General features: G+C 44.5%; 1 protein-coding gene across 1 annotated transcript in view; it reads left to right on the top strand.

Annotated features, from left to right (window-relative positions):
• The window catches only part of WDHD1 (WD repeat and HMG-box DNA binding protein 1), a gene marked incomplete at its 5' end in the record, with an annotated part of 32,931 nt that overhangs the window by 9,310 nt on the left and 6,994 nt on the right, over positions 1-16,627 (top strand). The window contains 13 exons of the mRNA XM_083357946.1: positions 1,205-1,297; positions 2,484-2,590; positions 3,133-3,274; positions 3,795-3,996; positions 4,154-4,341; positions 5,247-5,431; positions 5,764-6,005; positions 9,546-9,683; positions 10,870-11,026; positions 12,232-12,346; positions 12,963-13,094; positions 14,867-15,102; positions 16,184-16,305. Of these exons, the coding sequence (XP_083214072.1) occupies positions 1,205-1,297; positions 2,484-2,590; positions 3,133-3,274; positions 3,795-3,996; positions 4,154-4,341; positions 5,247-5,431; positions 5,764-6,005; positions 9,546-9,683; positions 10,870-11,026; positions 12,232-12,346; positions 12,963-13,094; positions 14,867-15,102; positions 16,184-16,305 (2,059 nt within the window). The remainder of the gene's footprint in view (positions 1-1,204; positions 1,298-2,483; positions 2,591-3,132; positions 3,275-3,794; positions 3,997-4,153; positions 4,342-5,246; positions 5,432-5,763; positions 6,006-9,545; positions 9,684-10,869; positions 11,027-12,231; positions 12,347-12,962; positions 13,095-14,866; positions 15,103-16,183; positions 16,306-16,627) is intronic.

Raw genomic sequence — 16,627 nt, 5'->3', positions numbered from 1 at the left:
TTCTCATGTAGGCTAATTTTGTCATTATTGGTTGACATGGAATGGGCTAGAGGATTCCCATTAAAGTAGACTTGACAAATTAAGTTGCTGATGCTTGGCATGTTACCATGTAGGTGTTTGATTAAAATAGGATATTTATTGGAATTTTATTGCTCTTGAGGACTCACAAAAGGATTTTAAAATCCTGCCCTATTCTAACTCAGCGTAACATCTGTGATTGCTTGACATTTACTATCTCTTGAGACTTGGTTCAATAGTTTATGAAAAGTTTTTCTGGAATAGGATACAATCTGTATGACTCTTGGAAAAAGTGCAGAGAAGAGCAACAAAAATGATTAAGGGGGGCGGAGGCCAAAATATACAAAGAAAGGTTTCAGGAATTGAGTATGTCTAGCCCAGGGCTAGGCAACCTCGGCTCTTTTATGACTCATGGACTTCAACTCCCAGAATTCCTGAGCCAGCCAAGCTGGCTCAGGAATTCTGGGAGTTGAAGTCCATGAGTCATAAAAGAGCCGAGGTTACCTACCCCTGGGCTAGCCTAATGAAAAGAAGGACTAGGAGGGATATCATAGCACTGTTCCAATATTTGAGGGGCTCCTGCAAATATGAGGTGGTCAACACTATTTTCCAAAGCACCAATAGGCAAGGCAAGAAACAATAGTTGGAAACTAATCAAGGAGAGACGCAACCTAGAACAAAGGAGAAATTTCCTAATGAAGAGAGCAATTAACTAATAGAATAACTTGCCTTCAGAAGTTGTGGGTGCTCCATCACTGAAGGGTTTCAAAAAGAGACTGGACAACCATTTGTCTAAAATGAAGCAGGGTCTCCTGATTGAGCAGAGGGTTGGACTAGAAGACCTCCGAGGTCCCTTCCAACTATTCTGTGTGGTTCAAATGTATTCCGCGGTTCCTTGATTTGAAACCAAGACATTTAACCATTTATTTATAAGATTTATTGGCCGTGTTGAACAAACCATCATGGCCAATATTTATGTTCACAAATCACACTAAACTAAAAACCAGTCCCATTATAGCTTACCCAGATGTGTGCAACCAGTCCCATTGTAGCTTACCCAGATGTGTGCAGACCAAGTCCTTGTCCCCTCTTGAGTTTTTTTGTAAACAAAATCAGGATAGGACTTATTAAAAAAAAAATTAAAAATCAGGTCCATCTTACTAACATTTTTTTTCTCCCTAAATAGCTGCTAGCCATTCCAGTAGAAAAAATAATCAAAGTATATAGAAGAGAAACATGGGATCATGAACTGGATCTATCAGATAATTTTATCAAACAGGTTGGTATCTTTTTAGAAAGCTGCTTTTTAATCTGCTCTTGTTCTAAGTAATGTTTGCTTGGTGTCAGGGAAGAGAAAATCATATTTTCTTGAGCTGATTGATTGTTAGTCTGTTTATGAAAGAGTTTGGTGCTAAATGGGAAGTCTGTTTGATATTTGGCTTATGTATGTTATGTCCGAGTAAAAGCAGAGACCTATGATCGATAGTAGTAATCAGAGGTTAAGGTTCCTTTGTTTTATGAGCTGTGTAAAATCTTTCAAAAGCAATAGTTGTGCTGCCTGTTACACAAGTGTGCTTTCCTCTTAACGTTAGCTGGCAAACTACTTCAACACACCTATTCTTACCAAAAAGCAATGCAAAAAATCTGTTCTCTTTTATTATTCTATCTTGGTTGTCCTTTATTAGGCTCCTGGCTAAGGGGGAAAAAAGGAAGTCCCAGCTTGCCTACTCGGCCCCCTAGAGTGGCATCCAATCTCCTTTCTAATTTTGTACTTTTCATATGGATGATGATAGTAAAAAAAACAAAACAAAACAAAACTCAATTATCTCCCTGGATAATTGGATCCCATGGATCCAAATTGAACTTACCTTCTGGCCTGGCTGAAACCAGACAATTCTGCCCATGTTTTACTGCGGTTAAGTGGTAGGCTTCCAGGCTGGTCTCCACTGCTCAGTCTGCTGAGGCTCCTATCTCACCACCATTAATAGTCCCACGATGGGCTGTCCAGGCTGTAGGATGGACTGTGGCTTCCAGTTTGAATCCAGCAGCTGTTCCTCGGCCTTCAGACTCCTCTAATGTCCAACATCCCCAAAATAATTTCTTCTGGATAAGACTCCAGGCTGCCATAGTTGGTTGCTTCTTGCTTCTAGACACTCCTGTGAGTAATTTCTGTTAATCAACCCAAACCCACTATGACCCACTGCCATCATGAATTTCTGGGATGTGTGTACCAGCACAGTTCTGCCATTGCCACAGGTTTTCTGCCCAGATATAAATTTGTCAATCCCTTCTCTTAATTTCTCTGTCCTCCTCCAAAACAGTACTGTAACATGATACTAACAAATCAACAACAAAAAACCCCGCTAAAACACCTTTCACTCTCTGCTCAAAGGATGAGTACATCAAACACAATCTTAGCCAAAAATTTATAATATCAAGGACTTGTTTTGTTTTTTCCATGTTAGCCCCTAAATATTGTGGCCTGGTCTCCTTGTGGACAATATTTGGCAGCTGGAAGTATCGGTGGTTATATAGTCATTTGGAAAGTGGAAACACAAGAATGCCTGGAAAGGTATCATCCAGTTTCTGTATCTCTTACAAAGATGGGCTTTTGCAAAGACAAAGAAAATTTATGGGAGCCACTAATATATGACATAAAAGGTTTGGACAATCTATATACCATAAAATCAAAACTGGCAAATTTTGAGACTTTCTTCATTCACACTTCTTTATCAAGTAGCATAAAGTTAATTGTTTGGTTTTGGTTTAGCACATAGTTTAAGACAAGGGTCCCCCATTACTGGGCCATGGCCTGTTTGAAATTGGGCCATGTGAGCAGCAGGCAGGCGCACACGCTTGCAGCTTGACCTGTGTGAGCAGTAGGCTAATGTGCGTGCACACACATGTTCAAGTCGAGCTGCGTCTGCATGCGTATGCGCACTGGCCTGCCACTTGTGCGGCTTGGTTCCCCTCTATTCCCCCCCCCCTGGGAATAGCCAGAAAGGTTGGAGACCGCTGGTTTAAGACCATTAGGCCTTAGCAGCAGCTAATCAAAGGTCTTCTTGTCCGAATGATTTCAGATGCATCTTTTATTATTATTCTTGCCTTTTATAGGGTGAAACATGAGAAAGGTTACACGGTCTGTGGTCTGGCATGGCATCCCAAAGGTAGCCAGCTTGCTTATACAGATACAGAAGGCAATCTTGGACTACTTGAGAATGTCTGTGATACAGAAAGGAAGAAATCAATACATAAGGTAATATAAATTGGAAGTTTCCTTGTTTTTTATTATCTTTGTGATTATGAACCTAAATATATGAATCTGACATTTATTGACTGGAAGGCAGATCTTTCCTTTTTTTAAAAAAAAGTTTGCTAATTTAGTAAAGGTAAAGGTAAAGGTTCCCCCGCACATGTGTGCTAGTCGTTTCCGACTCTAGGGGCCGGTGCTCATCTCCGTTTCAAAGCCGAAGAGCCAGCGCTTGTCCGAGGACATCTCCGTGGTCATGTGGCCGGCATGACTAGACGCCAAAGGCGCACGGAACGCTGTTACCTTCCCACCTGAGTGGTCCCTATTTTTCTACTTGCATTTTTACGTGCTTTCGAACTGCTAGGTTGGCAGAAGCTGGGACGAGTAACAGGCGCTCACTCTGTTACGCGGCACTCGGGATTTGACCCGTCAAACTGCCGACCTTCCGATCGACAAGCTCAGCGTCCTAACCCACTGAGCCACCGCGTCCCTGCTAATTTAGTATACTGTTAAATCCTGACTTTAGGCACCTAATGCTTCTAGCAAAAGCTATGATGACCTTTTTGATGAGGATGCCAAAGAGGACTTTCTGAATAGGGATTTCAGTGAGGATGACTGGGGCTCTAAGGCAGCAACAAATGATGATGAAGATGAAGATGACTTTAAGATGATGTCGGGACGTCCCAGAAACCGAGGCGCAATAATAGAAGATGATGAGAACTCCCTAGGTGAGGATTTCCCAAAGTGGGAGGTTTGGAGCAGAGGGAGGGGCTGAATGCTGGGGCAACTGTAAATCTATAATCATTTGGTAATGCTGCCAGTTTGGCTGCCAGCATTGTGAAGATGCTATAAAATGTCTTGATGCGATCTCTCTGCCTTTCATAGATACTGGATTGCTGAAAGCTAATTCTGCCCTCGATAAGGAAGATGAAGAGGATGATTTGGACAATTTTGTTCCAGTTCAGCCGCTGCCGTCCGACCAGAGGCCAGTCTACAGTGGGCCATTGCCAACTCCTCGGCAAAAGCCATTCCAGTCTGGTTCTACCCCAACACATCTCACTCACCGCTTCATGGTTAATTTCAGGTTTAAATTGCTTCATTAGCTGATCTTTTAGACAATAAGATTATTAATATTTTAAGTAATTTCTAGGAGTAGGCCAGAACTTATAGGAGTAAGGGAGTATATAAATTTAAATAACAGTAGTAATAGTAACAGCAGTAATAATAATGAAGCTTCTAAATAGCCTGTATAAGCAGCTTCACTTAATGCAAAACTGAACGGCTTTTAACATGCAACACAGTGCTGGGATCACCTTCAAACTCTAGCTTTATCAGCCTAAGCCTAAATTGATAAAGGTCTGCAATTCTCATTCAAAAGCAACTTCATTTCATAAGTAGCTCTTGCTCCTATAAAAACAAGGTAAGTGTCATCCGCTGGTCCCCTTAACATTACTGACTGCACTTTTTGTGCAGTCTTTTCTTTTTAAAGCTTTGAATATTTATTTAAAGTGAGCTGCAAAAAATAAAGGTAGGTGTCTTTACAAATAGGAGGGAAAGAGAAATGTATTTAAGTATATTTAGATAAAGGTAGGGTTAGAATCCATTGCTGCTTCTTTTAGAATGGAAATCTGTTCCAGAAGTTAGGAATTTGGCTTACTTATCAGATGTTGATCCTGCGTTTTGCTGCTGACCTATTCCGATTCTTCAGCAGACTGTCTTACTTCAATAGCAAATTCGTGTTGCAACTTATAATTTATCCATCTTGTATATAGTCCTCCACTGATGGTGCTGTTATCCCTCATTCCCTCCATCTCAAACTTCCCCTGCTGATTAAGCATACCCAGACTATATGAATGGGCTGTGTGTTAATCATATGGCTTATGCATACATATATACTGTATATAGATGTGACAGATCTGAAGTCAAACTTGCAGAAATATTTCTATCTTCTTAACAAGCCTTAACATCTCCCTTATAGGTCTGGAACTCTGTGGGCATTGTTCGCTGCTATAATGATGAGCAAGACAATGCTATTGATGTTGAATTCCATGATACTGCAATACATCATGCAATGCATTTGCCAAATAATTTGAATCATACAATGGCAGACCTTTCCAGTGAAGCTATTTTATTGGCCTGTGACGGCACAGAGGAACTAGCAAGGTAAAAAGATTGTGAACTATAGCCAATAAAACTCACCTTTGTATTCCATCAACTCACAAGGGAGTGAGCGTAATAAGGATGGGATCGGGGCACTTCAGAGCTGCTGCTGCTGTGTTCTGATCGCTTCAGATTTTCCTTTAAAAAATCATGGAGAATGAGGAAAAAGCGAAACCGATTACTGCCGAGCTCCAAATTGGAACGACTAAATATTAATTCGAAAGCGTAATCAACAAGCATTTTAGTTTACAATGCTCAAAAGTGCAAGGCTAGAGGCGTGTATCTGGACCTCCCTATGTTCGTGTTTTACTTATATTCGTTTCTCTCATTTTTAGCAAGCTTCATTGCATTCATTTCAACTCCTGGGATCCTAACAAGGAATGGACTGTTGATATGCTGCAGGATGAAGACATTGAAGCTATTTGTTTGGGCCAGGGCTGGGCTGCGTGTGCCACTAGTTCTCTTCTGCTTCGTGTCTTCACCATTGGTGGCGTTCAGAAAGAGATTTTCAGTTTTCCTGGACCTGTGGTGTCGATGGCAGGACATGGAGAGCAGCTGCTGGTGGTCTTTCACAAAGGTGCTTTCTGTATCCTTTCATTTGTTCTTCAGTTGTTTAAATTTAAAATGTTGATTATTCAAATCTCTTTCAGGCGTTCTTGTATGGGGTGTGGTTTTCCAGGACCAGGAATCTCCAAAAAAATTGACCTTAGAAAAAGTTTGATGTTGAATTGAGCCCTTCTACTTTCTGAGTCTAGGGCAAATTTAAATCAAACATTTGGTCATTCTACATAATTCCCTCTTTAATTTTTTTAAAGACCATACCATTATAGCTTTGAATTTATTAAGCCGTCCCATTTCCAAGTAGAATTGAAATTTTAATTTTAGTCAAATGACTAAGCTGTCTTGAAGTATCTAAGAACTGCATCTGTCATTTTCTGTTACCTTTATCCAAAACTAGAATTTGCCACCTAGTTCTAGTGCTTACATTTAGGAAATCTTGGGCTAAGAAGCTTTTTTAATTACCGTATATACTTGAGTATAAGCCGAATTTTTCAGCCCACTTTTTGGGCTGAAAAACTCCACTTCGGCTTATACTCCAGTCAACAAAAAAAAGAACTGTCCCTTCGTTCGGAACAGGCTGCTGAGAGAAGGGAGCGGCAGAGCCTTGCAGAGCTGGCGGCAGTCCAGCGTTGTTTCTCCCCCTCGTGCGTGCGTGTGTGTGTCAGACCCACGGGAATGGCTGGTAGGGAAGCGGCATTCCGGCATTCCCCCCCTTCCTGTGTGTCGAGCCCACGGGGCTTGACACACAGAGAAACGCAACTAGCCATTCCTGCGGGTCTCACACACACACACACACACACGCCGCCAGGCTCGGCTCCTCGGCAGGAGGGGCAGCCCCCGCCGCGCCCCCCTCCCGGCCCGCAGCGCCGCGCCGCCGCCGCTTCCTCCGGGCAAGTCGGGGGGGCTTGCGGGGCAAAGGCACCGGCCAGGGGGCAGGCAGGGTGGGAGGGCGCGAACTCACTGCCGCCGCCGCTTCCCCCCCATCTCTCGCTTGCCCGCTGCCTCGCCCGTTCCGCCCCCAACTCACCCGCCGGCGCTTCCCCCCCATCTCTCGCTTGCCCGCTGCCTCGCCCGTTCCGCCCCCAACTCACCGGCCGGCGCTTCCCCCCATCTCTCGCTTGCCCGCTGCCTCGGCCGTTCCGCCCCCAACTCACCCGCCGGCGCTTCCCCCCCATCTCTCGCTTGCCCGCTGCCTCGCCCGTTCCGCCCCCAACTCACCCGCCGGGATGGCTTCGTGCTGACTGCTGACTTCACGTGTCTTGGGCTCCCGTCGGGACTGGGCGCGCGCCTGCCTCCTTCATGCGCTCTAGCGCCTTACGTTTCGCTTTCCTTCCCGGCCTTTACTTACGGTAAGCAGCCGCCTTTCTTTCGGAAACCATGAGAGCTACCTAGGTATTGCGCCCGGCTTGCCCGGTCGCCCGCCCGGCAGCGCAATCGTAGCGCCGGGTGTTTTTCCTAAGCTTGACCGGACGGAGTGGCGGTGGGGGGGAAAGCGCCGGCGGGTGAGTTGGGGGCGGAACGGGCGAGGCAGCGGGCAAGCGAGAGATGGGGGGGAAGCGCCAGCCGGTGAGTTGGGGGCGGAACAGCCGAGGCAGCGGGCAAGCGAGAGATGGGGGGGAAGCGCCGGCCGGTGAGTTGGGGGCGGAACGGCCGAGGCAGCGGGCAAGCGAGAGATGGGGGGGAAGCGCCGGCCGGTGAGTTGGGGGCGGAACGGCCGAGGCAGCGGGCAAGCGAGAGATGGGGGGAAGCGCCGGCCGGTGAGTTGGGGGCGGAACGGGCGAGGCAGCGGGCAAGCGAGAGATGGTGGGGGAAGCGCCGGCCGGTGAGTTGGGGGCGGAACGGGCGAGGCAGCGGGCAAGCGAGAGATGGGGGGGAAGCGCCGGCGGGTGAGTTGGGGGCGGAACGGCCGAGGCAGCGGGCAAGCGAGAGATGGGGGGAAGCGCCGGCGGGTGAGTTGGGGGCGGAACGGGCGAGGCAGCGGGCAAGCGAGAGATGGGGGGGAAGCGCCGGCCGGTGAGTTGGGGGCGGAACGGGCGAGGCAGCGGGCAAGCGAGAGATGGGGGGAAGCGCCGGCCGGTGAGTTGGGGGCGGAACGGCCGAGGCAGCGGGCAAGCGAGAGATGGGGGGGAAGCGCCGGCCGGTGAGTTGGGGGCGGAACGGCCGAGGCAGCGGGCAAGCGAGAGATGGGGGGGAAGCGCCGGCCGGTGAGTTGGGGGCGGAACGGCCGAGGCAGCGGGCAAGCGAGAGATGGGGGGGAAGCGCCGGCCGGTGAGTTGGGGGCGGAACGGGCGAGGCAGCGGGCAAGCGAGAGATGGTGGGGGAAGCGCCGGCCGGTGAGTTGGGGGCGGAACGGGCGAGGCAGCGGGCAAGCGAGAGATGGGGGGGAAGCGCCGGCGGGTGAGTTGGGGGCGGAACGGCCGAGGCAGCGGGCAAGCGAGAGATGGGGGGAAGCGCCGGCGGGTGAGTTGGGGGCGGAACGGGCGAGGCAGCGGGCAAGCGAGAGATGGGGGGGAAGCGCCGGCCGGTGAGTTGGGGGCGGAACGGGCGAGGCAGCGGGCAAGCGAAAGATGGGGGGAAGCGCCGGCCGGTGAGTTGGGGGCGGAACGGCCGAGGCAGCGGGCAAGCGAGAGATGGGGGGGAAGCGCCGGCCGGTGAGTTGGGGGCGGAACGGCCGAGGCAGCGGGCAAGCGAGAGATGGGGGGGAAGCGCCGGCCGGTGCCTCACCCGCCGGCGCTTTCCCCCCCACCGCCACTCCGTCCGGTCAAGCTTAGGAAAAACACCCGGAGCCCAGTACTTCTAGTACTCCTGCACCAAAACAAAGACGCAGGTCATACGAAGCTGCTTTCAAAGTAAAGGTTGTGTCAAGAGCAGAAAAAAAGACTCGGCTTATACTCGAGTCACCAACTTTTTCCAATTTTGGGGGGTAAAATTAGGGGTCTCGGCTTATAATCGAGTCGGCTTATACTCAAGTATATACGGTAAGTAAAATCATTCATTACTGTCAAATCTGCCAATAGCAGTAATTTAAAACCAGGACACTTTATGGTGTGTTGCTGCTTTGCTTCTGGGTGGAGATATTGAGCATGTAACCTTCTACATGTTAAGTGTCTGCTCTGTCATTGAACCATGATTCACTTTGGCTTTCTATTCTTTTGCCTTTTTTTTTTTTAAAAGATGCAATATTGGTAAAGGTAGAAGTTAAGGATACAAAAGACCGCAAACATTATTCTACAACTCACAGTGATTGCTATAAATGTAGAATAATGATAATTACTATAATTATTATTAGAATTTTATTTGGACAAATATTTTAGACCTCACTTCATAAATACAATTTTATGTTCCTAAATTAAGTTCCAAATTATAGTCATGTTGATAATGTTTAAAATTACTCAGTGAATAGAATTCCATCACAATCATTCGTAGGATAAAGAAGAATTTGCATCTGTACAGCTAAATTCCTTGCTTTTCTTTACCCTTCCCCACAACTCTTTAGTGTGACTTACTTTGGTCAGAATTAACACTGCACCTTTCCCACTCCCACCTTTAATTGTAGGCACTGGATTTGAAGGGGATCAGTGTCTTGGAATTCAGCTTCTGGAACTTGGGAAGAAGAAAAGGCAGATTTTACATGGTGAATCGCTTCCTCTTTCCAGGAAATCCTATTTAGCATGGATAGGATTTTCAGCAGAAGGTAAGATGGTTCATTTAAGATATAGTTAAATCCTAATTTATTATTCCATTAAAGGTAAGGTAAAGTTTCCCCCGCACATGATTGCTAGTCGTTTCCGACTCTAGGGGCTGGTGCTCATCTCTGTTTCAAAGCTGAAGAGCCAGCGCTTGTCCCAGGACGTCTCCGTGGTCATGTGGCTGGCATGACTAGACACCAAAGGCACACGGAACGCTGTTACCTTCCCACCATAGTGGTCCCTATTTTTCTGCTTGCATTTTTACATGCTTTCGAACTGCTAGGTTGGCAGAAGCTGGGACGAGTAACAGGTGCTCACTCTGTTACGCGGCACTCGGGATTTGACCCGCCAAGCTGCTGACCTTCTGATCGACAAGCTCAGCGTCCTAACCCACTGAGCCACCGCGTCCCTGTTATTCCAGTAATGAAATAATATTGAGGGACGGTGAATGTGACCAAATCCTTTGTACATTTGCAGTCCTCAACCCTGTTTCATATCAAACACTTTTCAGACATCAGGAATGGAACACATCACATGCTTAGTTGATTAAAAATTATGCATCCGTTATCGATGTTAAAACAGTGCTATTGGTTTAGAGCAGGGGTGTCAAACTCAATTTCATTGAGGGCCGCATCAGCATTGCGGTTGCCCTCGGGGCCGGGTGGGTGTGGCCTGGGTGGGTGTGGCCTACTGGGTGGGCGTGGCTGGAGTGAGTATGGCCTACTGGGTGGGCATGGCCAGCTCTGCATCATTGGCATCAAGGGTGCCTATGGGGGCCTGGACAGGAGTGGGACAGATCTGGGGGTCTCTGGCAGAAGGAGGGTCTCTGGGCCAGGGCCAAGGCAGCGGGGGCCGTTCCCTCACTGTTTCCAGGATGGCTTCACGGGCCGGATCCGGGCCCCGGGCCTTGTGTTTGACATGTCTGGTTTAGAGGATGAAAGAGAAAAGGAAATGGGTGGACTACATTGCATGTCCATGTATTTTTACTCTGGATTACCAGAAGAGGGAGTTAATGCCAAAGTTTGCTACAAATCTGTTGATTTTCTTCAAAATGTTTTGTACTTTTTAATATACGTGATGATGATGAGAAATGTAGCGTTTAACATCATGTTCATTCATGAATCTATACAGCTGCTTCAAAGAAAACTGATTGTCGAAACAAAACTATGTGCTTTTCTAACGAATAACTAGGTACTCCCTGTTTTGTGGATTCTGAGGGTATTGTACGAATGCTGAACAGAAGGCATGGTAATATTTGGACCCCAGTCTGTAATACAAGAGAGCACTGTAAAGGGAAGTCAGACCATTACTGGATTGTTGGCATTCATGAAAACCCTCAGCAGCTCAGGTACAAATATAATTTAAAATTCTCCCTGTTCTTTAGAACAGTGTTCAACACAGAAATATTCAAACATCTGTTGAAAGATAATTTTCTCAATCATCCTCTCTTGTCAGCTTCCTGCCACCTTATTAAAACTAGAGCCTCCCAGGATTATTGTTTTTTTCACTAGAAAGAGGCCTCTGGAACTAGCAGTTCACCTGCCATATGCACAAAAATATTGTGTTCTTCCAATTCCCCTTTCAAGTAACTCTTTTCTTGGAAATTCATTAAAGCCTCAGAAAGTGTCAGCCTGGGAAGATGAGTATGAATGAAAGTCATTGTGGGTTTGTTTTTTTTCCTCTCGCTCATCCAAGATAAACGATGATAGAAAACACATCATTTAAACACAATTTAAAAAGAATGTCTGTGAAAATGTTACCTTCATTGAAGGCTTGGTTTTAAAAGAGCGGCTGATTGGGTTAGACATTTAGATTGTGAAAACACTTTCCAGCTAATATTTTTAATTAGTTCATTGAATAAGAATGATGCATTTATAATATTTATTAGGCTTCATTCCTTTAATCCCTATTGTAACATAATAGACAATGAAATATAATTAGTAGAAAGGCAGTAGTAGAGTTGTGGATATAAGAGATGGAATTTGAAACCCTCTCTAACCACATTTATGCTCACAACCTTCTAGTCTCATTTGATGCACTTCTCCAGTGAATTTGGCATCTTGATAAAGTAGTTTTTTCTTGGCTCAGCCTTGCAAAGAAGCTGATTTAAGTTACTCGTTGATTTGCCTAAAAATGGCAGCATATTATTAGGCCAGTCCATACTTAAGATGACTGTGACATTATACTTTCTGTGTGAGCAATCTTTTCTTGTCTGACTTTACTAAAAGCTCTGCTAAATAATTCTAAAACATGGCATCTTACATTAAATGAATTAAAGTGACAAAAGAATAATTCTGCTATTTTTAGAGAACTCTTATTTAGATGCTAAATAAAGTATTTGCCTATTCAAGGCTTAGAAAAAAACTCCAGTTTTTTCCCCCTGAAATTTGTTAATTTTTAGCCTGATACTAAAAAAAATTGAAAAAAATGCAAAATTCGTATTCTTTACATGTATACTGCTGAATGTGTAAACAACTTGTTCGTGCTATGGTGACCCTGGGAAGGAGAAGGGGGTTGCATTATATCTTTTGATTCTGTGTTTTTCTTGAATAGATGCATTCTTTGTAAAGGAGCTCGTTTTCCAGCTACGCTTCCCCGTCCTGCGATAACAGTGCTGCCATTTAAGCTTCCTTTTTGTCAAACTGCAACAGATAAGGGTCAAATGGAGGTGGGTAATCAGAATTTATAATTAGGATCATTTATACAGTTTACTTGCAGTTGAATATAATACACATGCAAGCCCAAACTACATCTAGAAACAGTGGCCCTACTTGCATATGTATGTCTCAGCTTTAGGATGATGGTATGCATTCTGTGGCAATATTTATACATAATATATAGTGTACATTATGTATTAATTTCTCAGCTGTTCCCGCCTCCCCAATAAACAAGCTAACAAGTTCCTAATCCTTAAAATTGCCAAGTTACACTTGGAAGCGTATGGATACCATCTGCTGAAATCTTGAAAGCAAGAGGGGGTGAAGATGAATAAACTCTCAAGTTAAGATGCTATGTATCTAAATGTTTGCATGGCTGAAAGGATGTTTTGCTCTATTTAATTTTGATTTTGTAAAGTTACCTTTACATTTTCAAATTAATTCCAATTCCAATTAATGTGATCTATTTTGTTCGCCTATTTCTAGTCCTTTATTTAATTATCACAGTTTCGGAGTAATTTATAAACTTCTCCTGGTTCAGTACTAAATTTTATATTATGTATCTTGCAGCCATGATAAAACAGTTGCATGAACTATGTTTTTCTTTCCTTTCTCTGCATGTGGTAGGAGCAATTCTGGCGCTCAGTTTTGTTCCACAACTATGTAGACTATTTATCTCAGAATGGATATGAATATGATGAAAGTGTGAAAGGCCAGGCAGTCCAAGAACAGCAAAATCTCCTGATGAAAATGTTTGCAGTAAGTGGGTAAAGTTATAAATCTCTCTTCTTCAGTCTAATGCCTTTCAGTTGTACTAGATTTCAGCTTCTATTAAGCCTTAGCCTACCGAGCCAATACAGGAGTTAAAGGGAAACATCAGAAGGGCACCACACTGGGGAGGATTATTTCAAATTTACCCTGAGTAAAATTTCTTAGACGGTCGATTATTATATTACTTAAATAAAAGATCCTATTCCATGATTTTTTTTCTTTGTAATTTTTTAAATTGTTCTACACAATCATTTATTCCAGAGTTAACTTTTATTAACCCTGAAATGGACAAGGAATATTTTAAGCACAAAACTAGGCAAAATGTAACTTGTTAATATATATACTGTAACGTTCAGTCTAAGTTGAGACAGTCATCCCGGACAATAAGTAGACATTTGCTAATCAATAGGAAAAAAAATACTGGAAGTGTCCATAGCAAACCGAGATAACATCAAAAAGATGAAATGTGCATCACCACCCAGTCTTGCCTTTAAATGCTTGCATCCTGATGTCTGATGCGTGCGTGTAAGTTGTGAGCTTTGTGTCATGATACTGCTTCATTGCTTGCCTTCTTCCCATGGCCGTAGGTAATTTGACTGTGGAGAGAGCTGCTGCAAGAGAGGAACCATAGCATTGGCATAAAGCTGGCAGGAAGGCTCAGATAAGGGGAGGATGGATCTAAGGCAGAAGAAACTTTAACTAGAGGAGATGAACGTGTTTAGGCATTTGTGTCAGGAGTAGCAAGAGCTTTGAGAAGCCGGAGGCCAGATCCGGAGATAAAGGAAGACCAGGCTCAGGAAATGAGTCGCCTTGATCAGCAATTTATGTTCAGTGCCGACCTAGAAATGAAATCAATCAATTGTGTGACTATCCTACCATGTTTTATAAATAGCCTCAGGAAGCCCAAGTATTCTTGTAACTATGGGGTGAAGACTGAGAATTTAAGACTTATCTGTACTTGCCAGGATCCTAATAGAAATGGCCTATCCTAGCCAAACCCGTTTGTTTTTCAAGATAAGCCTGTTTCAACTTCCTTGAAATATAAAGGAGAGACCATTTTTGGAGAGGAACCTGAGAAGGAGAAAGACTCTTAGTCCCCCTTCTTCCTCAGCCCATACTTCTTGCTTACTCAGGCTCCCAGTGGCTTTTATGTACCGGGCAGGTTAATTATTAGATAGGTTTGGTCCTTACTACACTCTTATTATAGCCAGTGCTTTTTTTGTAAAAGAAAAAGGTGCCGGAACTCACACATGTCATACAACCCACCTTGCCTACCCTACAAGGTTCCATCCAAAAAAGGTGCTGGAACTCCATTCTGAGCGTTCTATGAGAAAAAAAGCCCTGACTATAGCTATCTGCTCATTATTGTAATAGAATGTTTGAAAAGCAGAAAGAGACACGGATTTCTTGAACTCGCTATTTTTTTTTAAATTTAAAAAGCTACTATATAATATGGAAGTTCACTGTTAAGTATAGTTTTTCTTCAGTGGATGTTTCACATGCAGTTTTCCTGAGATTGCTCACTTTGCATCATAATTGGAGTTATTTCCACAGCTACGAAATGGCTTTATAAGCAAATAGCTGGGACTCATTCTGTTCTGGCATGGATGTGTTAGGGTTCCTTGAATTTCTGTCTAGTAAAGAATGAAATGAGAACTGAATGTTCTGTTTTAGAGAACAAACATTTTTTATCCTTCCCCCCCCCAAATAAATATTTCTCTGATAAATATTAAAACTTTCCCCCCCCTCTTTAAAAATAGTTATCTTGCACACTGGAACGTGAATTTCGCTGTATGGAGCTTGCTGAACTCATGACACAAAATGCCACGAGCTTAGCTATCAAATACGCCTCTCGCTCACGGAGGCTGATTCTTGCCCAGAAGCTCAGTGAACTTGCTGCGGAGAAGGTCTCAGAGCTGGCATCTGCTGAAGAGTATGCTGAGGAAGAAGAAGAGAAGCAGACACCGGCGGATTTTAGAAACCACCTGAATGCTGGGTAAAAATGAACTCTGAAAGGGACACAACACATAGTAAACTTTTATACTTTTGTTTGTGTTTGAAGCTAGGCAGGTGCTCTCTAAATCACTGTGAGGAAAATGCTCCAATTATCCCATTTTCTTGCTGCAGGACAGAGTCAGATTGACAGTGTGCAAAGGCTCTTAATTACAGGTAGTCCTCGACTTGCAACCATTCATTTAGCGACTGTTTGTAGTTACAACAGTGTTACAACTGGTTCTTGCACTTACTTAGCATCCCCATGGTCATGTGATCAAAATTTGGGCGCTTGGCAACGGGCCTGTATTTACATTTGCTGCATCCCAGGGTTACACAATCGCCATTTGAAACCTTCCCAGCGAACTTCCAAGAAGCAAAATCAGTGAGGGAAGCCAGATTTCCTTAACAGCTGCCTCCATTCACTTAGCAATTGCAGCGGTTTTCTGAACAACCGTGCCAAGAAAGGTGATAAAATTGGGTGCAACTCTCAGCATCCACCTGGCTTAGCAACAGAAAATCTCATCCCAACTGTCGTAAGTCGAGAACCACCTGTATAATATCAGAAGCCCAAGGCCTGGATTCAGTAGCAACCCAAGAAAATGCCCTAGTAATGCAACTGAGCTGGTGATGGGATGGGAAAAATCAACAATCCAGCCCTTTTAAAGGGCTCCAGGTAAATGGAAAGAGGAAACTTTAACTGGAATGGAAGAAAGGGACGGATGCGGTTAACAAAGGAGAAAGGCTTTGGACAAACCCAGTGGTGGCTATTGCCACTGAAGGGGGGGGAGTACAGTAGCCTGTAATGAAGTGAATCTTCTGGGCAGTAGTACAGATGATCACATTTTCTGTTTTCAGAAAAGTGACAAAAGTACTATTATTTTAACGGAAATGACTGTTTTTATCAGAACTCAGTAACTGATTCCACGAGGACCAGGATAGCCTGTATAATGGAAACGAAAGGAGTTGTTTTATCATTCTTGTTAAACCTGGCTTTTCTTGTAGGGGATGCAGGGCAGCTGCCCCTTTCTTAATATTTAAGCAAAGGAATAGAAGCCATTGGATAATTTGGTTTCTCTATGCAGGTACAGCAATAGCCCCACAGAATGGAGTCATGCTCAAGAAAGAAACATTCAACGCCAGCAAAACATGGAGTCCTATGAAGAGGATGAGGAGAAAGTGAATACCGCTAATGAGGCAAAATCCAGTAAGCTGAGCAAGCATCCCTGGCTACGTGGTTATAAATTCAGACTCTGAAGGCTGGGTAGTCTTTTCAGAAAAGGATCACTCCATGGAACAGAGATGGGCAATTTGTGAGGAGCTCCTCAGGCTTCCAACCTCAAGGAGGTCCCCACAGGAGATCCTCTAGTGGTACAGTGATGACATTGGAAGAGCACAGTGAAACGTTTTATGACTAGCTATGGGGAGAGGGTAAGCGCCTGGATGGAAGGCTGAAGCAGTAAATGCAGACATGAAAAATGCCCAGTTAGATCTGGATACTGTGTTTGATCACACAGGATGGCCCTGGT

Source organism: Vipera ursinii (assembly GCF_947247035.1).
Source record: "Vipera ursinii genome assembly, chromosome: 1".
NCBI lineage: Eukaryota > Metazoa > Chordata > Lepidosauria > Squamata > Viperidae > Vipera > Vipera ursinii.
The sequence above is the reverse complement of the archived record's forward strand: the minus strand, read 5'-3'. Positions and strand labels throughout refer to the sequence as shown.